The sequence below is a fragment of the Gnatocerus cornutus genome, chromosome 5 (genome assembly GCF_029298725.1).
Source record: "Gnatocerus cornutus isolate USDA-ARS CGAHR chromosome 5, icGnaCorn1.1, whole genome shotgun sequence".
NCBI lineage: Eukaryota > Metazoa > Arthropoda > Insecta > Coleoptera > Tenebrionidae > Gnatocerus > Gnatocerus cornutus.
Window position 1 is genome coordinate 13,093,671 of NC_142237.1, and position 27,254 is coordinate 13,120,924.

Genomic DNA, 27,254 nt, shown 5'->3' on the forward strand with positions numbered 1-27,254 from the left:
ATCCCTTTATTTATTTTCTTAAGCCCCTTTACATCTGTAACGACAAACTTGAGATTCTTCTTCCTTTTTTTTCACTTTCTCACCTAAACGTTCTTCTTTATCGTCACGGAAACCGATAAACTCTTAATCAATTATCTAACTTCCGTTCCATTAGTGTGAGATTTATTCGTGACGTTTGTCCCAAGAGACGAGTGTCAAAGTTTGCATTCTTTCCGTGATCGTTAACTAAAAATACAACCGGAAGAAACACGAGTGACTTGCAGTTGTAGTCAAAACAAAGGTCGGGATAAACCCGTCCAAACGTGTAATTTTGGGATTATCTTCACGAGACGTTGAAAGGTGACGGCTTTTATTATCGAGACACTAATCCGGATATTTTCCGTTTGATATTAGCTCTATTATGACGGAGGAAGAAGTGTTTTCAAACACGGAGAACCATTGTGATTTCACCCCATATTTAAAGGTACTTCTACGTTCGTAGTAGAGAAATTGAATTTAAACTCCATCGCACGCCACTGTCCGTTCCGCTCCACCATAACAAAAATTTAATTTCACACACCTCAGTTAACCCCCTTCCGCCTCAGCGACTTTAAATTCTAACGTTTAGTGAAAAAAGGCAGCAACCCTTTCTGGCATTGTCCAGACGCAATGTTTCGGAAAAATCACACCAATTTAATTATGTTCTTGCCACCCAAGAAGGGTCGAATTTGATGTAATAATTCTCCTTGAAATGATCGCACATGGCGAGCGTTTTTTTAGGGAAAAGGGTACAATCAGAGTCGTATTCCATCGAGACACAGTTTTTATTATTTTATTAATAGGGGTAGGTTATATATGGACAGGGCGTACCTAATTTCTTCGGATGGAACGGATTTATCGAGATATGTTGGAGAAATCAACGGGGATGGGGAGATAAATGTCGTATACACAGAATAACGCTAACATTTAAATTAATATCACAAGTAACGAAGAGGGTGGATGTGAAGGGATTAGGTCATCCGGCGCTCGCTCCTGAAACAAAAAAGTTGTACCTTTAGAGTTGTAATAATTATTCCAGACATCTGTTTACACGTCAAAAAGCGCAACGAATCGTCATGCAAATGAGCCCTTTTTCTCCCCTCTTGGGGATTCTCAGAAACATATTTATTTCGTACCATTATCATCCCATCTACAAACATGATCTCGAATTTTTCGTTTTGTCACATGGTACATTTAGCCCTTGTCAACCCAGGTAAAATCACCATCGGGTTCCCTTTGAAATGTGCCCTTTATGTCGTCAAAGCTACTGTATTCGCTAAGTACTGACACTTTCACAATGTTGAAAGGTTTTTTTAAAGCTTCCAGTAGCCCAAACGAGCTACCAACCCAGGAATGAAGAACACCACCCAATGTCCCACTGGTCGTTCCGACTCGAAATTGATATGTTTAAAGTTGTCTAAATTTTTGAAAGGAAGGGCGATATTTTAAATCGTCCGACAAAAGCGAATTTAGACGTAAGAAGTTGTGTTGAATGCAAACAGAAATTGACACTGGTTGGGGGAGGAATGGCAGACTAAGAGAATTTATTACCTCGGCGGTCCGTGGCATCGGGAAGAAACTGGTCCGTGATGTCCATGATGGCCACCGTGGATATTGCTGGACATCCTCAACTGCAACAAAACATTTCCGTCAGATTTCCGATAATTCGAAAGACGGAGGGTGTGCCCTTTAGAGTCGCCCTTTAATTTGCGAGGGTCGCGCCCCTCGATGCCACCCTCGACGCTCGTTAGAATCGACGCAGTGCTCTCCTGTAGTATTACAAAAAAGCTGTCGCGAGTATGTTATGCATATTGCAGAGTTTATTGTCGTGTTGTGTCGGAGCAATTTTCATTCATGCGCATTCTTGCCGCGTCGTCGGTTGATTCTAATGACTTTTCGGATTGATTGATTGATTGATTGATTGACTGGTGATCGACATGGAGACGGAAATGGAAGGCGAAGAGGAAGTCGGTAATCTTTGCTGAAAAACCGGGGAAATTAAACACAAGGCGGAGATGCAAAAATTTTGAAAATAAATACTTTAAATTTAAATTATATTCAATTTCCCGACTTTCAAAGAATACAAAATTTAAATAATGGCAAAGAATCTCTCATTTGAAAAACTAGAAAACAATTTGTATATACAAAAAATGAGTAGATATGATTTGATTAGATTAGAAATGATAAATTTTTAAAATATGTAAAAACCTGAAGAATTTAAACAATAAAAACAAAACAAAGACCAAACCACAAAAGTCTAAAAATTGAAGATCTGAAGATTCAAAAGACCTAAATAATATTTAAAAAAAATTTACAGCTCGAATTTGATCTTATTTTTCCTTTGTACCTAATGATTGACGTTTGCAACTTAATTTGTATAAATCTCCTCTACAAAACATTTTTTCCTTTGGAAAGTCGATCTTTTATTCCGTGTGCCCTTCATCCCGACACTAAGCTTATTATCCACCTATCCGACTCCGACATATGCTCACAGTAGCCGAAACGCGTCCAAACTCGAATCTCCCCAGGAGGCATCATAAACACAAATATCGTCGTCCCTTTTTGATTTTTCACTTCGGCACCTTTTGAAACGTCAACGTCCCTGCTGGGTGCTACCTAAGGGTGCCCCCCGTCGCTGCCCCCGATTACTGTGTAAAATTAACATTTTTTCGATTTTCAGCGATGATTTAATGATTCGTCCAAAGCATTGCACTTGCGAGTCTCGATGAGTTATTGATCCGACAAGGGATAGGGCCTATCTGGTATTGTGTGTGAAACTGACCGGTGCAGAGGGCTTTGTGCGTTTGTTTGACTAAACAGGATGCAGAAGCGCTGCAAATAACTGTAATAACATAATACTAGACTTTCGACAGATGATTTATTGAGGGCCGGCTTTGATTGAATGGGCCATTCAGCGTCGAGAGGCATGCGAGATTTCATATAATATTTAGACGTTTAGGGGAATTTGGATTTATTACAGGCGAGGGCATTGATGTGTTAATTAAGACAAATGTAGACTCTTTACATTTTTTTCCATTATTTGTTTTTGCCTAACGACTTTACTAATAAAAACAGGATCTGAAGCCGAAGGCATAATTTCCGAGTTATGAGCTCATAATAATTTTACTACCCATCAAAACATATAAAAGGATAAACGTACGAATCTTGTAATAAGAATTTTAACAATTTCTCTTTAGTTGTTCTGATTGTTCTTCAAATATTTTTGACCAGGAAATGAGAAAGAAAAATGAAGATTAGGAAACTTAAAAACTGATAAAATTGAACTAGAAGATTTAAAGGAGCTCACACGGGTCCTGATTTAAAGAGGGCCTCAAATTTTCTTTCCAAACAATTAAAAAAAAATGTAAGAAAAATTTTAATACAATCTAAAAAGAATTTGCTTAAAAAACAATATTGAGTAAGTATGTAAAGACAATCTAGAAAAAAATGCAATCTATTAGGTTAGGTTTAAAGAAAATAATAGAGCATAATGGAAATGGGGAGAGAATTTAGATAGAATCCAACAACAACTTAAAAGATTCTAAAAAAATCGAAGAATCTTAAGGCATTTATCAATATAAAATGGCAGAATCGCTAATTTATGAGAATTTAAGACTTTAAAGAGACCAAAAGAAATCCAAAGAAAATTGGGAGAATCTATGGATGTTAGCCCAAAGAGAATATAAAAAGAATGCAAAAAAAAATAGAAAATCAAGAGAAAACACGCAGAATCTAAAGTGAATATAAGTAGCATCGACAGAGAATCTGAAGAAAATATTAAATGAATTGAAATTTCAAACAGAAATAAAAATTGAAAATGAAATTCATCATACAAAAAAATTAGAAAATCGAAAATAAAGTAATTTAAATAAAACTATAGACATATTATTGAAGAGAACGTAAAGGGAATTTGAAGAACACATGACGAATCTAGAAATCAGAAAAAAATACTCCAAAACAAATCTGAGATAAATTAAAAAAAGATAATAGACCTAAGACCTAAGAGATCCAAAGGAGCTAAAGGAATTGGATCTAAAGGATCTAAAGGATCTAAAGGATCTAAAGGATCTAAAGGATCTAAAGGATCTAAAGGATCTAAAGGATCTAAAGGATCTAAAGGATCTAAAGGATCTAAAGGATCTAAAGGATCTAAAGGATCTAAAGGATCTAAAGGATCTAAAGGATCTGAAGGATCTGAAGGATCTGAAGGATCTGAAGGATCTGAAAAATCTGAAGGATCTGAAAGATCTGAAGGATCTGAAGGATCTGAAGGATCTGAAAGATCTGAAGGATCTGAGGGATCTGAAGAATCTGAAGGATCTAAAGAATCTTAGGGCTCTGAAGGAACTTAGGAATCTGAAGAATGAAATGGATCTGATGGATCTAAAGGATCTAAAGTAAATTTTATTTACCTAATTATCAGATGCATAATAATGTTTATAGGAATTTCCTAATTGTACTGCATTTTTATCTTTGAACGTAAATTTAATATTTCATAGCCGCTCTAGATGCAGAATTATTTAATAGACACTCTGAAGTTCTAAAAACCTTAAGTCTTAAAAAAGGAAAAAATCGAAGGGGAATCGTGATAAATGGAAAATACAAAAATGACTTTGCCAAGCCTATCGTTTTCGGTTTAGAATTAGAAGACATAAAAAGAGGAATTAGGAAACCAAAAGTGAAAAACTTTGGTAAAGTTGGAAACCCCGAAAAAAAGACAAAGCATACATTTAAGTTTTTTTCTTAGAATACGGAAACATGTTCAATTTTTTTAAATTAATCAGAGAAAAGCAAATTTAAACTGGAATTTGTATTGAATTTTTCTTGTGAGAATTAAAAACACTAATGCTAGAACTCAAGTTTTCGCCCATGCATCAGAAGTTCATAAGTTCACGCAAGAATTTCCATCGTCAGTTCATTTTAGGGTTTAGAAATTTGTGAATTTGCTAGAAAAGGTGGAAGAAATCTAACAGGTCTACAGTAAACAGACTAAATACTTTCCACTTCTTATAACACTTTTAATTCTAACTTGACAAAAACAGAAGACAGAAAACTGTTGAAAAACTAATAACTATCTTCAACGCTTAATTGCAAAACAATGATACTTACACAGATAACTGTTGTGAATATGTTTCCAGTGCTACTGCATAATTGAAAATTTTGTCATGGTAGCTTAAACATTTTACAGTAGTCACCATTTTACAACTTTTTAATAACTGCAGTGGAAGGACAGACGTACAGTCAGCGTCACAAAAAGTGGTCGTTAATGTAATTTCAAAATTTTCTTATGGATTGTCTGTGAACTCTGACTACAAGCTATCGACATTGGAATGTGTCCGTCTTATTATGAGATTGTACTGTGCCAAAATTTGAACATATTCCTAGTTTACACAGGAGTAATTATTAAAGTCTAAAAATGACAATGACGATCACTTTTTTATGACACCGACTGTACCATTTTGAAAATATTTAGCAATATTTTTTAACGTTAAAATGTCATAATGATGAGTGTATTTTTGCCATTAAATCCATCACTGGTCACTTCCATTACACAGATTAGCGGCTGTTCCAGCTCATCGCCCATTTGACGTTCAGCGTCCATCCGCCTTCGTTTTCTTCTTTTTATCGTCTCGACATAAATAAACAAAGTCGTCTCGATTACGTGTAACTTCGTTTTTACACGTGTCCATGACTGGTCAGTTTCGGTTTTTGGAGACGTCCGTGGCGGACTTTTATTTTTCGAAGAATTTCTCACGGATTTGAAGAAAAGCGACGCGCTTGGGTGAATTCGTAACGTGAATGATTTTTTGGGTTGCGTCATTGTGGAATGAAACGAATTAAATCAAGTAAAAATCGCCAAGAATTTTCGTTTAAATCATTGTATTCCCCTCTTCTGTTCGCCCCCATCTAATAAACTAAACATCCTTCGATTCATACCCTAAAAACAATTAACCCTCCGAAAGGGGTGCTCCACCCTCTCACAATGGCATTCCTCGACCCTGACGCAATAAACCCGTTTAATTGAAATCAAAATATATCGTAAAGCGCTCCCTTCGACGTAATCCTACAAAAAGGCCGCTCTAAAAAACCGTGTTTACGTAAAGCCCCATTAAAAATGTCGTCGAGAGCAGTTAAAAGGACTCCCGAAAAAAGTTGAAAGCGCCGACAGTCGCATGTTTTATGTGCGAATAGGATTAGGCCATTGATACAGTGACTAGATAAAATTTCGAAATTTAATCCTTGTGTAAAAACGTTATCGGGGAGTGTTATGGCGATGCGTTTATAGCACGTTTTCAAGATAGATGGACCGTGTAAATTGAAAATTAGGGGCCGGAAACGATGTACCTGACGGCCACGGGCGGCCTTGGGACCATCCAAGAATGGACCAAAAACGTGGCGGGTATCAAACGAGAATTACTAATCACCAGGAGGCTCCTTGGAGGTGATCCATTTCAAAATTTTCTATTAGTTAATCATGTCAAGTTCGCCAGTTTTTGCGCACCGCAAGGCTCTACAGTCGACCCATGCATTTCTCCGCGCTAGTTTCACTTCTCTTTTTGTAATTGTTAATTTTTTCCCGACATGCTAATCCTCTCTGTTCTTGGAAAACGTGCCGTTGAAGCTTGAAGTTGGCGCTTTTTGGTCGATTCCTTGTCATGGATCGTGATTTGATCGTGGGAATTTGGTTGCGACGAACGGAAATGAGCAAGTCTGCGATAATGGCGTATTAAGAAATGTTTAAGCAAGTGAATTTTACGCAACAGTGCTTTCATGTATTGTTAGAGTGGGTGTCGTTGTAAAGTGATTGCTATCGATTTACGGAACGTTTAGACGAAGAAATGGATCTTGACCGTTTTTAGGATTAAGATTTTTGTTTGTTGGAGATGTTATCTGGGAGATGAAGTGATGTTATTTTATACCTTCTTAGCACTTTGTACCTGTCGGTTGGCAGAGAAAGCGACAAAAAGTAGAAATGTGATAAGATGCAGAGCAGATTATTGGTGTAGATTTACGTTGTTTCGGGTAAAAAACTGTTTTCTTAAGTTAAGAAAAATTTTGGACAAATATCCATTTTTAATCCACAAATAATGTAAAGGATCTCGTGACGGCAAAAGATATAAAAAATTTACATAATCGTTGAAGAGAAGAACAAAAACATAAATTTAAACCATAAAAGTCTGAAATTTTGGAAGGATCTAAAGATTTGATTGATCAAATGGATGTCTTAAATAATTTATTTGAACCTATCGAAAGCATCTAACGAAGCTACAGCGTTTAAAAAATCTGTAAAGGCTCTAAAAAACCCAAAAAGAGAGCAAGAACTAAAGAATGTCAAAAACTGTAAACACTGTTATAATCAGGAGTGTCTAGGCGACAGGTATAGGATATTTATTTAAAGAATAAGAATTAAAGAAAGTTTATAAAAATGTAAGTATTTTTAAAAATCTAAAGAACAAAAAAATAAGACAATTCAAAGCAATCAAAGGGAATAAAAAAATTTGGTATCTAAAAAAGTCGATACAATTTGAAGGATCAAAACAATTCAAAATTTCTGTAGATTTCAAAGAACAAAAAAATCTATAAATAAAATCTATAAAGTTTATATGTCAGGATTTTGGGCTTGGGTAAAATGAGCTATACATTCTAAATAATTACAGGTCAATTGTACTACAGAAATGCCCAAGTCATCAATTCATTCATTAACAAATGTGTTATTTGCTTCATTTATTTCTATTCCCTAGTGTACCAATTTAAGTTATGTTAGTTGCGAAATTTAAGAAAGTTTGTAAGTTCCAAAATCTTTAATTTTTAAAAACTCAAATTTGTGGGTTCTAATAATTTCTTCAATTCTCCGAAATAAATTTGAAAGCTCAGTTTTCATGAAACATTGTTGCTTCTAAAACTTTTGATTTTCAAATTTTAGAATTTTTTGTTTCCAGATTTTCTAATTTTCAAACTTGATTTTGTAATTTGTAAGTACAGTAATCCCTCACGAACTGGAATGTTGATTTAGATTATCGAAAAATTCTGACAATTCAGACCACCAAACTACATAAAATAAACGATATAGCTATGGACGTATAAATAGTATATTAAAATACCGAGTTTGGTAAGGCAAATTTTAAGGCACAAATCCAAGTTTATAAAACGAGCGGCTAAGCCACGAGGTTTTTATACTAAATTTTTTATACTAATTTTTCCTAATTTGCTCTTGTAACAGAACTATATTCGCTATTTCCGCATTCGCTTCCAGTGCTATAATATTCCATTTCTATGCTAGCATGCTATAATGCTATAATAGCTAGCAACTTAGGAATGTTTAAAATACAAATTAGGAAATTTAGTTCGTTATATGTCATTAAGAGTAAAAATGAAGCTTTGTGTGCTGAGCCTGTTCGTGTGTCTGCCAAACGTAGTGAGGCAGATATTATGAAGCGAAGCACACAAAGCCAAACGAAACGATAGAAAATTAGTCTATTTTACTTAAATAGCTATTTATTTGAGAAGGATATTAAGTAATTCATAATGAACGAGGACGTTACTTGTTAACGTCCGAGTTTTTTATGAATTACTTAATATCCGTAGTAAATACAAAGCTTTATCGAAACATGGACGAAGGTGGCAATGTTACCACTCAACAGTTCTGCAAATTTGCAATTTTTGACGGAAGTTTTTAACGCGATGAAACAGCGAGAAAAATATTTTCCAAGATATTTTATGTTAGAATTAATATAAATAAATGCAGATCTTCAGAATGTTTTTAATTTTGGTCTTTGGAGTTGCTTTCGTTTGCATAAAAACGTTGAATATTATGGATTAATGGCAACTGTGCTATTATGAGACGGTAACTATGCAATTATGAAACAGTAACTATGTTATTATGAATTATTTGTATCATCACTATTATGATGTACTTTACACGGAAGCATACAAAGGTATTAGATACATCTTAATGTTCATGTTTCGATAAAAACATTAAATTCATGTAGAATTATAGTGCAATGGAAACATTTCTATGGTTACGGTGGAGCCCAAGCATATAAACTGCTGTGTTCTGCTTAAGCATATAGGTGAAACTTATACCCTGACAATCGAGCTAGATAATGAGTCACTTTTATGATGTTTGAAAAAAAAACAATTTATTAAAGAAACAAGCTTAGGTATTTAAAAAACTGTCATTTTTATTTGGTAAAGTCACTGGTTTTTTATAAAAAAAAATCCGAATATTCGGATTATAGGGAGTTCGGATTAGCGATTGGTTTGTGTATTTTATATCCTCACATTCTCAAGTCACTTTTTTAAATTTCCAACCTGACTCTTGGTGACTGTTTTAAAAGTTTTTGTAACATAATATGTGAAGTATGAATTATGCAAGTAATTTAATTATGCTGTAAGTCCTCTTATACGTGAGTCATAACCATAACATAACGCTAAACGACTTTTGTTTTACCGTTTAAGCAGTAATTTTATTGTAAAATTGCCTTAGGCTACCACTACAATTTGTTGATCTTTCGAGAACAGATGAGCGATTTTGGATTACCTTAAGAGTGTCTTTGGGCCAGCGATTTACAACTTATCCATTATGCATTTTTCCCATTCCCCATTAAACAGGTGCAGCACAAATCGGATTAATCCCCATCAAACGGTAATGCATCCCTGGGGTTCCCAAAAATCTGCGTGGGAGCCACCCACTGAACAAACAGATTTTACGATCGCCCGAGGCAAAAACGGGTGACACAACGCTCCGACGCTCACATTTAAAAGATCAAGCAAAAGCAAATAAAAGAAAAAGCACAACCAAAATAAAACAAAAAAAAATCCAGAAAAACGTTTATTTTATGTACATATTGCGTAAGAGTAAGGTAACTAAAATAACATTCAACAAATATGCTAAGTATTTACAAAAAAGTAAAAAATAAACTGCGAGTGTTAATAGAGTTTCATGTAGTTGCGCTGATGCAAAGGGCCCCCCACACGTACCTCTAAATCTTGCTCAGGCCGGTCCTGCTGTCGGTAGCCACGTTGCTTGTCTTCGAATTCGCGTAGTCGTTGATTGTATCTTTCTATTTGTTCACGGAGGAGAGCGTCTTCTTGCGCCGCGCGCTCTTCGCAGTATTCCAGGCAACCGACGCCGTCGAGACGCTCGAGGTCTAACCAGCCGCGCCATCTGACGCAGACGCCATTCATGATAAAGGAGGCTTTTATGTGCACCTGGAAAGAAAGAGATTTTTATTAGGAGAAGGCGCCTAGCATGTTTATAAATTATCATCAGTGTTTATTCTTTATTAAATTAACTTGAAAATGTGACGGTTTAGGAGTCACAAAGCCGTTCGTTTTTTTTTGTGATTAAGTTTATTATGGGCATAATTACCCCCTTCCCGCCCTCCCAGCAGTGGTCCGACGTCCCGCAGCCCTTTGTCCGAAAGGCGTGCGAAAGTGGCGTTTTTTCAGCGACATCTGTAACTTTATTTGTTGAAGGGTGCGATCCAATAACCCCGCGGGAGACATTTATACCTTTGAATTTGTTATTATTCGACGTGTCAGACTTAATAACGTCGTTCCAAGAGGGTGCGTCGCGATTTTTGGAAATATTAGTCGGATTTTTCGTTAGCGACCAGTGGTCAGGGGCCGATTTATTTCAAGGAACGCCTTCGTCATTCTGGTTGTGAAGGGGTGTGTCAAGTCGAGGGGTGGCTACTAAAACGGTTTTTCGAGATGCAATGCTCATTTCCGAGTCGTAAAACGGTCGCGATGAGTATTGATGACCTCAGTTATGTGTATAATAAAGTTTTATTTTCACCGTTTTCTGCACACATTTCAGAAGTCATCAATGGATGAGATGGTTTCTTCCGTCGTTAACGGTATCGGTAATGGGTTGCGAATACTTTCGATTACAGTTAGGCTGTTAAAGCGTGAAGTGATCAAAGGATATGCAGATCATTGTTGGAGGAGACAAACAATGGTAAAAAGATGCAGAATATTGAAGGTGTCACAACGGAAAGCCCAATTCTGTTAATTACTCAGCGGGCGGCCGAGTTACCGTAATTACAGATCGACTGCTGTGTTCAACCATCACGTACCAGATTGACCAGACCATCGAAACCCAATTGTATCCAAGTCATAATACCATAACAATTTTGATTTCTCCTTTTACACGATTGTAATATTATAATTGGTTTTTTACCATTTGAGCAGCGAAAAGAAACCGAACAAGGGTCGCCGTCAAAGGGTTGAAAACGCAAGTCATCGAAAAAGCGACTTCCTCATCGAAAGTGACAAATCAGAACGCCAGATGGTCCTGATGGATTTATAATTCGGTTACGGTTTTTTATTTGGAAGCGATAATTGGGATTTCCCTCTTTTGTTATTCACGCTGGTAATCGAAAAGACCTTGGAGATTTCTCTGTAGGTCACCTTTTAATAGCGAGTGCACTTTATTGCTGTTTAACAATTAATTGCTTGAATACTAATGGATTTCGTGAATCATTTATTTCGTTTATGACAATAAAACGATAATCAGATATGCCGCACACGACATATTATCATAACTTAACAAAGAAAATTCTTGATACACCCATCAGACACAATAAGGGGAAGGAAAACAGACGAGAGAAAAACAAGTGGGTTTATGAACTCTGGAAAGTACAACTGAAAGTCAAGACTATTTTTTTAGTTATGTGTGTTTTCTAGCGGACTTTTTCTCAAAGTCCTTCCTAGTGCTGAATCATAATCGATTCATTGTTTATACATTAATATTAAACAAATAGAGTGTAAAGTTATATTCGAAGAACAACTGAAAAAGATAGCATCAACAGGATATCACATGATGATGCACTTTCATCGGATTTATTTGAAAGGCAAATTTTAAATTTTCTTCAGGAGAATCAGAGGCGGATTATGGTCAGCAGAGGCACGAGTTAATATTGGAGCCCTTAAAATTATTTTTTTAATTTTTTGAATTCTTTAGATTTGCTGTAAAATATTTTTTTATATTCTCAGATCTGGTTTCTTTAGATTCTCGAAGTTCTTTTATATTTCTAAATTCTCTTTAAATTTTGTATAATTTTCCTAACTTCCCTTGAATTCTCAGAAATTAATGATGGCATGGAAAGATTTTTTAAAATACCTTAATTTTATTTGACTTTTGGATTAAGTTATCTTCTATTGTTTTTAATTCTTTTAGATCATCTTGATTTGTTTAAAAATCATTAAATTCTATTTAGATTCTTAAATTCTCTCAATGCTGTTGAATAAACTTTTTCCTTGGATACTTTAGAACTGTTTAGAATTGGATATCCTAGATTTTTCGAAATAGTGCAACTTTATTATTATTATTTCAATTTTCTTTGGAATTTGCTTCAATTTTATATCGATTTTCGTTCGATTCGATATTTTCTATAGGTATTTTTTTAGATTGTTTTTAAGTTTTAAATTAACTTCACAATCTCTTTAATTTCTGTTTACCTCCTTTGAATAATTCTGCTTAGGTGCCCTAGATTTTCTTTAGAATTTTCTCAAATTCTGTTTACATTATCCAAATTCTCTTTCAATTTTTTGTTTTTTCTAACTTGTGCATAAATATTCTTTGAAATTTTTCTTACAAATTCTTTTTAAATTCCTCTTGTATTTTCTTTGGTCTGATATTTCTTTTTTTCGTAGATTTATTTTATTTCCTTCTATAATTTTTTTAACTTCCCTTTAACTTTAACTTTCCTTCTATAATTTTTTTAACTTTGTTTTTATTTAGATTTTATGTAGGTACATTCGAAAATTATCCAGAGTTTCTTAAGGTTTTTCCTACCTGTTCCAAATTCTTTCAGCTTTTTTTTGAATTTCTAAGGTCCCAGATTTTTTTTTCGATTCTGTCTAAATTCTCTATACAATTTGTTAAGATTTTTCTAAGATTTAATGTTTTCTTTACACTTCATGTATTTTCTATTCAAATTGTGTTCAATCTATCTTGTTTTATGTGCATTTTTTTTTTAGTTTCTCTTGAAATGTTTGTTGAACTTTTTATTGTTCTTAATTATTAGGACTTCATGTTATTAAAAAAACGTAAAGATGAAAATTCAGATAAAAAGTTAACATTTAATTGAAGTCCAAAAAAAATTAAATTTAGAAAAATCCAAATCCAGTTTAGAGAACGAACGTAGAAAGAAATTCGTAGCAAAATAAGAAATAATTTAGAATATGTACTCAAATATAGAAAGAAGTAAAAATTTTCCAAGACTGTAGAATTTAAGCAGAAATTTTTAAATTTAGACAGAATCTAGAACCTAGAACTTAAATAAATTATTTAAAAATAAGCAAAATATAAATTAAATCAATATAAGCAAGGTTAAGCTGAACTTTTTTTCGAGTTTTTGGTAAAATTAGAACTCTTTTGGAATCCAGATAAAACTGCTTTAACTATTTTTCAAAATTGTTATTGCGAATTGAAGCCCATTTTCATTTCCGTAACATGACTAAATTCGTGGGTTTAAAAGTGTTCGAGTGTTTTTCCAAAATCTTGTTTTTATTGTCCACTATTATAATTAGAACTGCCTACATATTACTAAAGCATGGAGTCATCTTCTAAAAATCGGACCCCGGTGTAGGTTAAATTAATTAAATTAATTAAAACCCACACAAGAGCTTTGATCTATTTTCGGCAAGAAATTTCTCCACATTGTAGTTTGACCTCAGTTCGCAAAACCATAATTTTACAACGAAAAACCACGAACTGCTGGAATTTCCATTTCAAATTAGACCGATGGCTGTCTGCAAAACCGTACCAAGAATAAATCGCCAGCACGTGATGTACCCATCCAACATACCAAGAAAACCGCACGAGTACGTGTTCATGTCCCAACTTCTTGTCCATCAAATTGTTTGTTTTTGTGTCAATTAGCCGCGTTATTTTCCGTTTAGTGCGTCCTAATTGCCGTTCCTCCCACTTCCCACGGCCAGAATGTACTTCCTGAGCATTCAACCGTTGAACCATCGCGCGTTTCTATATATAAAACCGTCGCGCGTCTAAACCGCGTCAAAGCCACACCACATCCTCCACCAAACGTTCTCAAGACGGAGCAACCGTTCGACAGATGCACCCCGACGCCTCCTGCTCCATATTACACCATCAATAAAGAGCGGCGCTTCAAAGCTCGGCTTGTATATCATAAACCTGTGTTTATTGTAACTCTGCCATATCGTGCCTTTATAAATAACCGTAAAACGGTTTATGACATTCAGGCGCCTTAATTTTAGCCCATCATTACTGTCTCGCCTTGTCCAAATAATCGGTGGTTAATCCTAAAAATTGTTTGTTGAAAACTGTTTATGGACGGTTGAGCGCTTTGATGGACGGCGCGCCGCCGACGGAATACCGGATATACAGGGTTTACGGCGATTGGGCGCGAATCTTGCGCATGTGGAAGACCAAACAAATTCTAGATATTTCCAAAAGAGAACTCAAAACATTCAAAAAAAACTCTTTGTAAGGAACAAAAATAGCAAATTAGCATTAACGGATCCAAAATTACCCAAAAATTCATTTAAAAGAAATATGCAAATTTTAACAATTTAATACAAACTAACAAAAAATTTAAACACCACATCAATATAAAAAAGTTACTAGTGGAAAAAACTTCTCATTCTTCTTCGTCAGTGAAGGAGTACTTTGAAAAATGTTTAACTTTAAAAACCCACGAACCTGTCTCTGGTACGTATTCCACAAACTTGCAATTATGTTTTTGAGTAACCTTCATTAGATTTGTAATGAAATCACTTTGGACGATTTGGTCGACATCAGTTATATAATTTGTGGTACCTTTTTCTTTAGGAAACACATTGTCCAAAGTAACTTGTGCTGGTCGGTTTAAGCCTTCACCGAAGGGTGGTTTCTTGGAGTCGTCAGGATAGATAATAAGCTCTCGGTATCGAAAATGAACCAACTCGTCAAAATTCATGTTTGAAATATCAATGGGCTCTGGGAAATATACATTTCCATAGCCTCGGCGTCCTATTGTAAGTCCTAGAACAACGCATTCGCCGTTGTCATTCACAAATTGCTTCAAGTCTTGTTGTGGTGGATACATGTAGTATTCCGCTCTTGTCAGTACAACACCCGCTGGATTGTCGGGAGTTTCAGTTTCCATGCTTATTGAAGAAGAATCTTCCAATGTTTTTCCATCACTGTTATCATCAGATTGTTGTTTGAAATGTAAAATCGTCTCTTGGGGCTCTACGTAGTCTCCGATATTTTGCAATGTAACAATGGGCAGGGAAATGGAGTTAGAATCAACCTCGTTCGCTGCTTGCAAGCACTCTTCAGCTTCTTCAAGAAGATCCTTCTGAATTTCCTCGTTGACTTTTTTGATGACTAGACACTTCGGAGATTGCTTGAGAATTTGATGCGTTTCAAAGAATTCTTTATTGTAATTGTAGCGGCGTTTTGGCTTAGGCATCTCAAATTTGACTTTTTTCTTTGAAGAATCCAGAAGAGTTTTCAAATCCTTTGGATTTGTGGTACTGATACCAGTTGACATAATTGGTTCTAGACCATAAAGATGAGGACAATCAGGAAAACTGTCTGTCAAAAGCAATGAAATAGTCTTAACAGAGTCGTCCCACGGTTCTGGTGGAAACTGCTTCGCCTGCTCTTGGTACACATTCAACGAAGAAGGTGGTGGCGCCTGCTGGAAGGCGTTATTACAAAGTTTTACTCCACTGGTGGTACTTGGGAAAGAACTCGGCACCTTTGAATTCAACCACGAAGGCGTGGTGCCCATTCCTAACTTCGGTTGTGTCGTACTAATAAATGGAAGATTTGAAGATGTTGAAGTAGTACTAGGTTTAGACACTTGAAACAAGCCCGTAGCTTGACTTACGGGAGTTTGATTGAAAGTAAAAACTTGTTGGCCTGAGTTGACACTTGTTGCAGGGTTTTGGAAAATGTTGGTACTTTGAATGACTGGCGGTGCAAACGTTGACTGAGTTCGAGGCGGTTGGGTCCCAAAAGGAGGTTGTTTAGTTTGCGTTAGAGTAGTACTAAAAGGATTTATAGTAGATATAGACGAGTTGAACTTAAACTGGGGAGTGGTACTAGTGGCAGGACCATAAGCACTAGTTTTTCTGAATGGGGCTTGAGGTTCTCCAAATGTTTGTTTATTATCAGGTGCTCCGAAAAGAGTCCGAGGTCCGCTGGTCGCAGTAGTAAAAAAAGTGGAACTCGGCGGCTGTTGAGGTCCTTTTCTATTGCACGAATAATCTTCGAACCTTAGTTCTTCTAACGACTTCCCTTCATACTCTTTCATACAAGTGATGCAATGTTGTTTAGTACTAATAGATCGCGTAATTCCATTATGTACCATCGTGTCGCTACCAATTATCGGAGAAAAATTAATTATAGTGCCCTTGTGATTCCCCAAAGCGCTACGTCCAAAAAAGTTTGTCGAATTTGTTGTTGAACCAAATCCAAATAAATTGGTGGTACCTGAATTTGTAAGTTGAGACTGTTGACTAAAGATGGGTCCGGTGGGAAACGACGAAGTGGTTGGAGTTTGGAAGATATTCGATGAGAACATCGGAAAATTACTAGCGGGTTGTCGAAAAGACGAAGTTGGGGCTTCCCCAAATCCCGAATTTGAAGTATTTGCCATAAACGCTGGCTTGTTCATGTAATTTGGAAACATTTTAATGTCGCAACGTCTTAAATGAGCATAAAATATGAATACTACCAAACTGATATGAGTGTTTGACGTTTGACATTTGCCAGAAGCTAAGAATCAGTAAAAATCCATAAAAAACGTTTGACAGAAAGCTCAAAATTTATACAAATGAAAAATTTCCAAGAAAAGACTTAAAAACAGTGAAAAGAATCGATAATCTTCAAATAGACAAACAGATTTAATTAGAATTGTTTTTTTTTTTAATAATTTTTGTAAACTAATTTTGGTATTTTTATATGACAATGTTGGTATGTTCACCACCTCAAAAATTGACAGTTGTCACTTTTGACATTAAATTTGCCGTTTTTTAGGTTAGAAGATGTTGGTGCGGTGGTTTGAACATTTTCTATGTGTCGACTAGGTGTAATTTTTAATAGGAAACCGGATATAAATCTCCCGTGTATTTCAAATTTCAGTTTTCTTGCCGACAAAAAATGTTCTGCAAATGAATCGAAATGGTGAGCTTGATTTTTGATCTATTGATGCGATGCCGCCGCTAAATTAGCCAAAAAACAGAGAGGAAGCTGGTCATTAGGTCTCCAGGTACGAATCCCATCGTCCATCTCCCATTTCCAAAATCCATCGTCCCATCATAACAATAACTGTCTCCACGTCATGGTTTATACCCGCCGTAAACTGCACGGGGTGGGCCATTAAAAATTTATTACTCCATTGCCGTAAAAAATTCCGCGCCGAAAAAATCGAACCAGTTCGCTACAAAGCAAACATGTGTTGCCTTTTGTCTCAGCCCTTGTAAGGGTCCTATGATAGTGTCATTAACTAGGGGTCATTTCTGACGGCGAAATAAATTACACCGATTAGACTCTCTTTGTGCAAACTGTGTCCATTTGTCACGCTTTGTTTAAAAATGGACCGTGCCCTTTTGTTTAGTGTTTGCCTTTTAGCCTGATTTGAATACGAATAGCGCAGATATACCTGAGTTTTTTCGGTGAGAATAGAGTCGTAGACGAGCTGTGACAGTTTCGACTTTCTTCAGATAAAGAATTTTTCTACGCATCGATACGTTTCACGTTTCTGTGATCGATTTCGGGCGTTTTTGTCGAGTGGAAGACACGCAACCGATTTCGAAAGTTGCATAAAGGAACTGAGAAAGTCGATGGCTATTGTAGGTAGAACCCTTCGGGCACAGCCGGGTAATTATTGTCTTTATGTGCTATAAAATGCTACATTAACGAGTTAAAAATGGTTATTTAGTTAATTGTAGCTATTCGGGTGTCAGGGCGGATTACGGGACAATAGAAATGTCTGGCTTTTTCAAGAAACAAACACACCATCCTGGGGCCACATAAAAGAGCTGTTGTTAAACCAAGGGCAGGATTTTCTTAAGGCACCAGTGTCATAAACTCATTTTATTACAAACGTTGACAGAAAGTGGGCAAATCGTGCACAAAAGTGGACTTTGCGCTCAACCTACATAATATATCCCGGTGCTTTAAAAGCGTTAATAAAGCATTATTATTCGCTCGTACTTATCCCAAATTCATTGCGTTACTATTAGGGTTAAAAACCATCAAATTTTACAAAATTTTATATAAAATGTTTCATACTGCTGGTCCCAAAAATTAAATTAAAAAAAATGCAATTTGGTGCAGTTAAGATGCCTGTCAAATGTGGCAACTAAAGTTATGCAATTTTATACCGAGTGGCGGCACCTTAGAACGTGTGTCCGAACTTCACACTTAAACGTCAAACAATTGACATATTGTAAGAATGTAAGAGAATGACACATATGAGATATACGTTCCAGAGGCAACTAGATAAACATCTTCGCCTTGTATAAAATTTGTGTTGGTCTTAAAAACAAAAGACCTTGTTGTGGTGCCTACCGCCGGAAACCTCACCCAAACATTTTTATATCAAGCAATAACTATCAAATCACTTGTGGTTTTTCCTTCATATCACTTTTCGTGGTTTTCCGTTTCCCTGTATTCGTAAATCGCTATCAAATTCCCGCCTGTCCAGCTGCACGCACGCATTTGAGGAAAAAAGAGCAACTTGTTTGTTCTTTTGCAAATTTCACGTGTTGTTGCATTCACATTGCATGAATAGATAATATACGGGTGGTCCGAAATGATACCGGGTGTAACAAGCCGGAGCGAGTCCGTCGTTCCGATTACTTTCCACCTCATCGCCTCAAGTATTCGATACGCAACATTATACTTATGGCCTGTTCACAATCTGTATCTGTTTTCAACAACTTTGGAGAGGTGTATCCGTGACGAGATGATGGAACACTTGATGGGTTTCGGTGATGGAGAAGTGAGCAGCAATTGTAACGGACGCGGACGCTTCCGGGACCATCACCAGATTTTTTTCCCTCGACTTTTAACAGTATTGTGACATATTAAATCAATTTCACGAGTTTAACGGGGGTGTAGGTTATTAAGAGTAATTTCTCCCCTTTCTTACATTCACCCCCTCGCTTCAATATCTGTGACAAATTACTCAGATATTAAACTAGCATCCCTCTTGTAAAACCGATGTTCACAACCAGGTGATGCATCCGACAATCGCTCCCTTGAAAAAAAGGGTTTGTTTAATAAACTACCCCCCAAATAACTGGCCGATGACAAATGATTCCACGTCACGACAGTCCATTCTTTCTTGGATCTCCCGTCAGTCTTGTTCTGAATAAATCAACACGACGCCTTCCAATTAACAGTGCAAGAAAACAAAACACCTATTATGCAATTAGGGTGAAACAATACAGGGTGTTGTGTTCCACCCACAATGGACGCGTGCTAGTTAACGCGACGCACGGCGACTGGACGCTTTTTTATGTCAATTAAGGAGCTTTTGTATGGCGATCATAAAAGATTCGAGCTTTAGATATGCGACACGTGACGGGAAGCTGAACGGAGAGTTTATCAAAGATTGCGTGAAATGGAGGACACAAAGAGTTGGGCAAGACAATCGGTCTAATCCAGAAAAAAATCTAAACTAAAAAAAAATAGATGAAGAAACAAACCAGCAATCTGAAAGTCCAATTTTGCATTAAAAATGTTTTGAGGAGTAAACGAAATTTGGAGGATCTAAAGAAAACATAAAATTTAGAATGAGTACAAAAAGTCATTCAAAACGATATGAAAAAGGTGTGAGAAAATTTAAAAAACGTCACAATGGAATTTTTTCCGGAACGACAAAAATTTCGCCTCGTTAATTTCACCCCTTCGCCTTCGTTTCCTGAAAGCTCGCCTCTCGTTGTGATTGTCGAAACGGCGTTTTTACGGCCTGTTCAGAATTCCTGTTGCGTGTTTCGGATGCCGTGTTGCCGACGGCATATGGCTCCTCTTTCTTCTTCGGTGCTTAGCACGCGTCTTTTGTGCTCGTTTAATTAGACCGGCAATTTTTGGATCGATCGAGCGTGTAAAGGATGGGGGCCAATTAGTTAGTGTCTTGTTCATATGACTCCAGAAAGGTATTCTTGTGGTTGGACGTTACGTTTCCGGTTTGTCTTTAAAAAAGTCGTTCATCAAAATTTGACCCTGTGAGGTCCCCAAGTGTCGCAGGGTTTAAATATTTAAGAAAACATCTATTCCAGCTGTTAAAACTTCTTGAGCACGAGCTAATTTCGAATTCCTGAAATCCGCCCCGGATGATAAATGAGTCCCATTTTGAAGAACTAATTGCAGTGCCATCTGCATGCCCTTAGTGCATGTTATTACAGAAACGGCACGTAAATTACAGTCGAAATTACACACGACGCAATTTTTCGTCTATTTGAATAATTCGACTTGTGTAGCAATTAAGGTAACAGTCTAGGACGAAAGCGGGGCTCGAACAAAGAACGAACAACATGTCTTTCAAGAGAACGTTTTTAATTTATGTCCCGGGGCAGAGCTTTTGTCGCCAGTTGTATAGCGAGAACAGACCAATTTCGTTTTAAAACGGCCGTAAATCTTTCGGACGCATTGTTCTAAGACGGGGCCCGTGCCCCGAGGAAAATCCGGAAGATTAGGCCTTGCATGCCGGACACTGAAGCAAACTTCTGTCTGTAAGAAGATTAGTCTATTTTCGATTTTGATTAAAATCTCCCCTTAAACTTTTGCCCGCACTGTATCCGCGCTTGGCATGGCGCCGCGTCGATCAATACCGACGTCGCACAGCGATTGGCCGGCGTCGTTCGACGCCATTTTGAACACACAAGCCAGATCCGTACTCGGAACTTTAACTCACCTTTCCGGGTTCTTTTTCGAAGTCGCACTCTTTATCAGGGATGTATCCTGTGGCGGGTGGTGTAAAAACTAGTTGGAGATTTGTACCGGTGGCGGCGAAGGCGATCTCAGTGTGGCCTTCTCGACAAGCGTTTTGGAAGCGCACCTGGCGCTCTTCTTGGGGGCGGTCCCGGTAGCCGGTGTAGCGCACCTGGAAGAGGATTACGATTATGATGAGCTGGAGGCGGTTGAAGAGATGAAAACGGTTAAGTTGTTAAGACGGAAGTAAATATGAATTATGTTTTTCTGGTTTTTAGTTTGTTGAAGGCTAGAAGCAGGTATTTAATACTAATAATATAATAGAACTTTTTTTACAAATAATAATGTATTAGTTATGCTCTCACATTTTATTCTAGTAGAGAAAGTGTTCTTGTTGATATGTTAACCTACATTTTATTTATGTTTTGTTTACGAGCTTTAAACAATGGAATATTTTGTCAGGGTTACGACATTTCTGTCGTTTCTTATAATCTATTATTTAAGAATCTAAACTCTCATGGCTTTAAAATTAGTTAAATCAGAATCAAATTTTTAAATCCAGAAAGCAAAATTGGAAAACCAAAAACTCAATTGATAATAGAGAAAAATTGAGTTCGGAGAAACACAAAAACACTGGAAAATTTAGGAACTTGTAAAGCAAAAAAAAAAACGAATATCAAAAATTCTTTAAATTAAGCGATTTATGAAGCTAAAGGTAGAATTCATCACTAGACAAAAATCCAGTTGAAAACGTTTTTCATACAAGATTTTTTCTAATTTGGTGATAAAAACAAATTCAATTGAAGATTTGACATCTCGTTTTTACAAAGTTTGACAGTTTTTTGTAACTAGTGTCAAAAGTGACCCAATTTTATCACTAAACGAATTTTTGCACTAGTGACATAATTAATGTAATTTTGTAACTAAATTAGGAAAATTTTATTATTTTATATTAGTAGATACCTATGTAAATGTGAAGACTCTGGAACTTGAAAACCAAAAAAGGAGTCTATGCTAATTATGAGGTTCAGCAAACTCGGAATAATTAAATTTAGAAAAGTGAAAATGCAACTAGGAAATTGAAGCAATTTAAATATAAAATAAAGGAAAAATTCCTCTAAATATGAAGAAACTAGAAGTTAATATTTAATAAAATTGCGCGACAAATTCAATTTAATTTTGAGTACCTTTTTTGAAAGTTGGTGTTTACTGATCTAAACAAGGTGCCAAACAATATCTTCATCTCAAAAACCACGTACCAATTTTTGGTCATGTCACTTTGAAAAATATTTAAAAAAACATAAATAAGAGCTTGTTTTTTCAGGTTTGTTCAAGCCATTAACGTAGTTATGGTCATAAAGAATTAAAATATATCATAAAAAACAAGAATTCAAAAAAGAAATTATGAAAATCTATGCAAATCATAATTGGTTTGGACCGCCTACTTTGATGCGAATTTTTACTCTACGAAAATCCGTGATTTTTACACTAACTTTGAATGAATTGTACTTGAGCTGTGTAATGACTTTTATTTTATAACTTCTAAAAGCGACGTAATAGAGACTCGCGGTAAACGGCATTTGCCTTATAAAAATAAAAAACAGTTTTGAGGGTACCAAAACCTTGTCATGCAATGTAATTACATATTATAAATAAACTGATAAATAAGTAAAAATTAGAAACTGGACAAAAAAATTTAAACAGGAAAAATCAGGAAACTTGGTGAAGCTGTATCTATTGTAGGGAAAATACTAAAAAATGTTTGGAATTTTAGTAGAAAAACATTAAATTTATAAAATTATTTTTTATAATAAATTTGCCCCAAAAAAGGCTCAGAATAGAAATTAACAAAAAGTTGCAACGCTGGAAATAAAATGAAGAACAAAAATAGTGTTTGTTTATAATATTCTCAAAGAACTGAAACTGAAACATAATGACCACAATCTGCTTAGTAAGATACAAGATTCCTACAGAAAAACTAAAAGACCTAGAAGATTTAAATACAGATTTTTTTTTTCTCTCAAGCAGTTGTAGCCACTATCTAAACTAATGTGTTTTGCCCTGCTAATGTTCGGTCTATTCCACAGAATGATTCACTAATTTCCTCAAGTGAAAGTACTTTCAAACAAAACGCTCGCATTCTCGTATTCTTCTCGGCCGATATTTTCCACACAATTGTCACATCTGTTGGCAGCCCAACACGAATAAATTATAATTTTCCGTGAAATCGTCAAGTGTTAATCCCACCAATGACACTCCAATTACGTAAACACATCGATTAACATGTGTGCCCCTCGGGCGCGGAATTCCTGGATCCGAATGCGTCATCTCTTGCGCTGGTTCGTCTACGTGAACAAGTGTACAAGAATTCGTTCCACGTCCGGTCTTTCGACGTCTTATTACTATTACAACAGTCACGGCGAAGTTTTTTAGTCAAAGGGAAATTTCAGTGTCAGTGGTACAAGGTCGGGAAGGTTGACCAACGGAGGCGTTTTGGGATTTTTTGCGCGGGATAATGTGCGTTTATGAGAGCGGTTTTTCGGGGAAGAACTGTGCGAGTTGTGACGCGGGGCTACCGAGAATTAATTTGCCGTCATTTATGGGTTCATTGTTTAGAAAAAAGAGCGAATTTGAAGAGTTGGGTCGTTTTGGAGTTGAGCGGTTGAGATGTTTGTTTTTGTTGTGATGTCAGGTTCAATATTGACATCCATTTTTACGCAAGTGGGTGGTTTTGCAAGTTGAAAATTGATTTGTGCAAATGGTAAACAAATGCTCTTCCGGGTAATGAACAATTAGCATAATTAGACAATAAGAAAATTCTGGGAATTGTAGTTTCCGAGAAAACAAAATTATGGTGCCTGTTTTCTCAAAACTGTTAGTAAAGATGTGTGTTATTGTTATTTGTTTGGCGAGGGGAAAATATTTGTTTTTGCAACCTCTAAGAAAATTAATTGTAAGTTTTGGGTTTCTTCGAATTAGCTTTAATGCTTGGATTTTCATCTTGAATTTCCAAGATTTTTCATCATTGAATTTTTCGTCTTCTCCGAAGTTTCTGGGCTTTATTTCCCATCAAAATTTTCATTTAAATATCTTCAACTCATACAAACTCAACTTTTTAGATTAATTGTACAGCGTGTTCTTGAAATACATTTCCAAACAAAAAACAGTAATTGGTGAAGACCAAGCAGAATCAATTGACAAAAAATGTTGTATGTCTTCGTTTTCGAAATAAAAAGCTTAACAACAATACAAGGTTTGTTGTTTTAGGTGGATATTTTCATCAGTGGTGTTTCAAATAAGTGGTAAAAGGTGTTTTTTATCGTTAGGAAAAAATAATAAAAAAAATCAATACGATTCCTTAAGGCTGCCAAAAACCGTGTTTAATGTTTGGTCTTATAAAAACAGCCAGTAGTGTATGTATTAAATGTGATTTAGATTTTTAATGAGTTTATTAGAAGCATTTGGAGCTAAATTTTAATCTTCTCTTTTAACTTTGTTGAATTGAGGCCAAAACAAAATCTTTTGAAGGCAAAATATTTTTAAATCTGTAAAACGTATGGACCAATAAAAAACTTGAAAAAATTACCAATTACATAGTAAAAATAAACATTTAAGAAAAACAACTTTATTAAAAGACTTCCAATGATGATACTCAGAGAACTTATGATCGCTTTGGAAACGTTTTACAAGTTGGTAGGTAAAACTGTCATGAGTAATTTGACAAGATTTCACTGATCTTGTCTCTGTTCTTTATGATTTGACTAATTTTCAATTTCTTGATTTCCTTTCATTCTTATTGATTTTAGTTTTTCGTATACAATCGGTTTTGGTCATGAAATTTTGAACAGGACTTTTACGTAATGTCAAGAAAAATTAATGTGAAGCATACTTAAATGTCATTATGACTGATGTTTTTAAACTTTACGATATATTTTTCATGGAGAATATAAAGGTCATTTCACATTTGACCAAAATCCAAAATTCTATGACCAAAAATGTGTAGGTATTTAATATTTTAGTTATTAAAATTCTTTCAAGAATTTCCTCATGGAAGAATTTATAGTGTATTTTTTACACTTTTTTCTTAGCAGGTTTCTCTTCTTATTATTTAACGTATTTACAAAAGTTGGTACAGATTTTATAATTTTTTAGTTTTCTTTTTCCTTTGCTAATTTAAAACTTTTATTTTAGTTCTTTTCATCAAATTTCAGATTACTTTGCACAACCCAAAAACAAATGAACATTAGAAGACACACGATGATTTTTTTGCATATTGGTAGAACTGCGTGAATTACTGTTCATCAACAATCAACTTTTCATAAAGTTTCTTCCTTCGTTTTCCTTTTTACTTCAATTCCGTTTTTTAAATTTCATCTTTGTTCTCTACAGTAATTTAATTTGATTTTCTGTTTTTTCACTTTTTTTGTTTCAAAAATTGTATGTATTCAAAATTTATATTGTTTTATACAAGTGTTGCAGAACTCGCCCCCCAGAGATAAAAGGCTTATGGAGGTAACAATTCTAAACCAAAATTTCAAATATTTAAAACAAAAATTTAGCTCAAAAAATAATCGAGTTAAGACGAAAAAACGGGAGCCAATCCTGCAGCTGAACAGAATTTGAAAATCAGTCACTATGGGCACATATGTTGTAAGATCCATTGTCAGATGAACTTTTATTCCAGCTCTAGAATAAGCTTTCGGAGTTGGTGGTTAATTTTTTGTCCATTCTCAAATACTATTGAACTTAATAAATTTGTTTTAAAATTTACCATCTGTATTGCTGTCGGAACCTTCCCTTGCGCTCTGGGGCGCGAGTTTTGGGACACCTGTGTAGTTTATAGTCATAATAACTCCTAACATCTAATTTTTATAAATTAAGTTTTTGCTTTATAATTTTATCGGTCTAAAATTGATGTCTTGGAACATCGGCAGAAATTTGTGATTAAAAAAAAAACGTGGGCAACATTTAGAAATTCTCAATTCCAGAAATATGAAGAATAATACATAATTATAAAATTGTTAATTTAAATAATTTTTGAATTTAAAAAAAAAATCAACAATATTTTACAAATTCTGTCAACTTTAAATTGATTTAAATTAATTCTGACAAGCTAGTAGCACTGTTGACATTTAAAAACTGTCAAAAATTATTACTTATTTTACAAGTCAATGTGACATTTAGCAAAAAACCGCCAACCCAATTCAGATCAGTTAAGTCCTCCGTGTTTCGTCTGGAAATCCTAATGCCATGTTTTAGGAACAATTAAATTTACTTCCATCCATCTAAAGAGTCTATGATTATATTATTATTTCTCATTTAGTACCGTCAACAGATGTTACAGGGGTGTATTTAATAAAAAGAAACCATCTTCTAACGACATCATTATCATTAAGGAAAAAAGGCCACCTTCATCCGTCGCCAAATATCTTAATTTTTTATTTCCTGAACGGGATTTTCTACCTGAGTAAACAATTTAGCGACGGATAACTGACCATATTCCGCGCCGAAATTTCGAAACAAACCATAAAAAATGTGAATATTAGAAAGTTCAATTGGAAATCAATTTCCAGAAACGAATTCTATTTTGTTTGTTATGATCTGAGAAGCGTGCAAGAAAGTGTCAAAATCGGTGGATTTAGGCAAACATTCACGCTTCAAGGGAAAAGACAAATGCGTTTGCAGAATCGAAGGTCTTTCGCCGACTCTAGTGAATGGTCTTTGTCAACCTTGATTTTTCTATTGTTATATCGAAAAAACGCCAAATTCAGGAAGGACTGTTAATGATAAAAAATTGATTTGGTGTCTTTAGATTGTTAAAAGCTAACCTCGCTCTCCCTGCTGAGTCTCCTAAACAATTCATCCGATTCGAATTTACTCTTTTGATCTGGAACAACCCTCGGCATTTTGAAGATAAACCTAGGTTTAGGTTGTTCGTAGAGTCCGATGGAATCAAAGGGTAGCATCCCTGCTAGAGCCGACGTGGGGTCGTTCATGGAGTGCATCACCTGGCACCAAGTCTGGCGTAAAAGCTGGACACGAAATGATACAACTTCACTACACCGAGGTTGGAACCGTACTGAAGCCCAGCAAAGTGGGCTAGGGATAGAGGGCTGAAGGAGGCGGAGTTTAGCGAGAGCAACCAATGAGGAGCTTGGAGGGGAGATAGGTTTATTGAATTACCGTAGGCTACTCGATTCTATAGGGGCGGTGAGCCTATGAAAGTAAAGTAGGCTGCTTTATGAGATTTATCTCATAATCTCATTGTTTGCATACATCTGCTTTATGCTTCTCAAAAGGATTTCGTTGTATT

The 27,254-nt window shown here is 35.6% G+C and overlaps 2 protein-coding genes across 2 annotated transcripts; both read right to left on the bottom strand.

Annotated features, from left to right (window-relative positions):
- Positions 1 to 784: 784 nt before the first annotated feature.
- Positions 785 to 27,017, bottom strand: LOC148174728 (protein big brother-like). Its single transcript, XM_088035777.1, has 5 exons — positions 26,770 to 27,017; positions 20,925 to 21,113; positions 10,000 to 10,230; positions 1,570 to 1,649; positions 785 to 1,011 (listed from the first exon to the last, which is right to left on the bottom strand). Exons 1-5 carry the CDS (start codon positions 26,944 to 26,946, stop codon positions 990 to 992), a joined length of 699 nt encoding a protein of 232 aa, XP_087891903.1. The 5' UTR covers positions 26,947 to 27,017; the 3' UTR covers positions 785 to 989.
- LOC148174729 (nuclear pore complex protein Nup98-Nup96-like) lies at positions 14,649 to 16,735 on the bottom strand. The gene has a single exon (XM_088036751.1). The coding sequence runs from the start codon at positions 16,689 to 16,691 to the stop codon at positions 14,649 to 14,651; it is 2,043 nt and encodes a 680-aa protein (XP_087892877.1). The 5' UTR covers positions 16,692 to 16,735.
- Positions 27,018 to 27,254: the final 237 nt, after the last annotated feature.

What these genes read in the sequence shown, in the direction of transcription:
- LOC148174728 (XM_088035777.1), bottom strand. Translation starts at nt 26,946, where the DNA reads ATGCACTCCATGAACGACCCCACGTCGGCTCTAGCAGGGATGCTACCC. An exon ending in TCGAAAAAGAACCCGGAAAG is followed by an intron (nt 10,231 to 20,924) that starts GTGAGTTAAAGT and finishes CTTTCTTTCCAG; the next exon opens with GTGCACATAAAAGCCTCCTT. An exon ending in CGATGCCACGGACCGCCGAG is followed by an intron (nt 1,012 to 1,569) that starts GTAATAAATTCT and finishes TTTTTGTTTCAG; the next exon opens with GAGCGAGCGCCGGATGACCT.
- LOC148174729 (XM_088036751.1), bottom strand. Translation starts at nt 16,691, where the DNA reads ATGTTTCCAAATTACATGAACAAGCCAGCGTTTATGGCAAATACTTCA.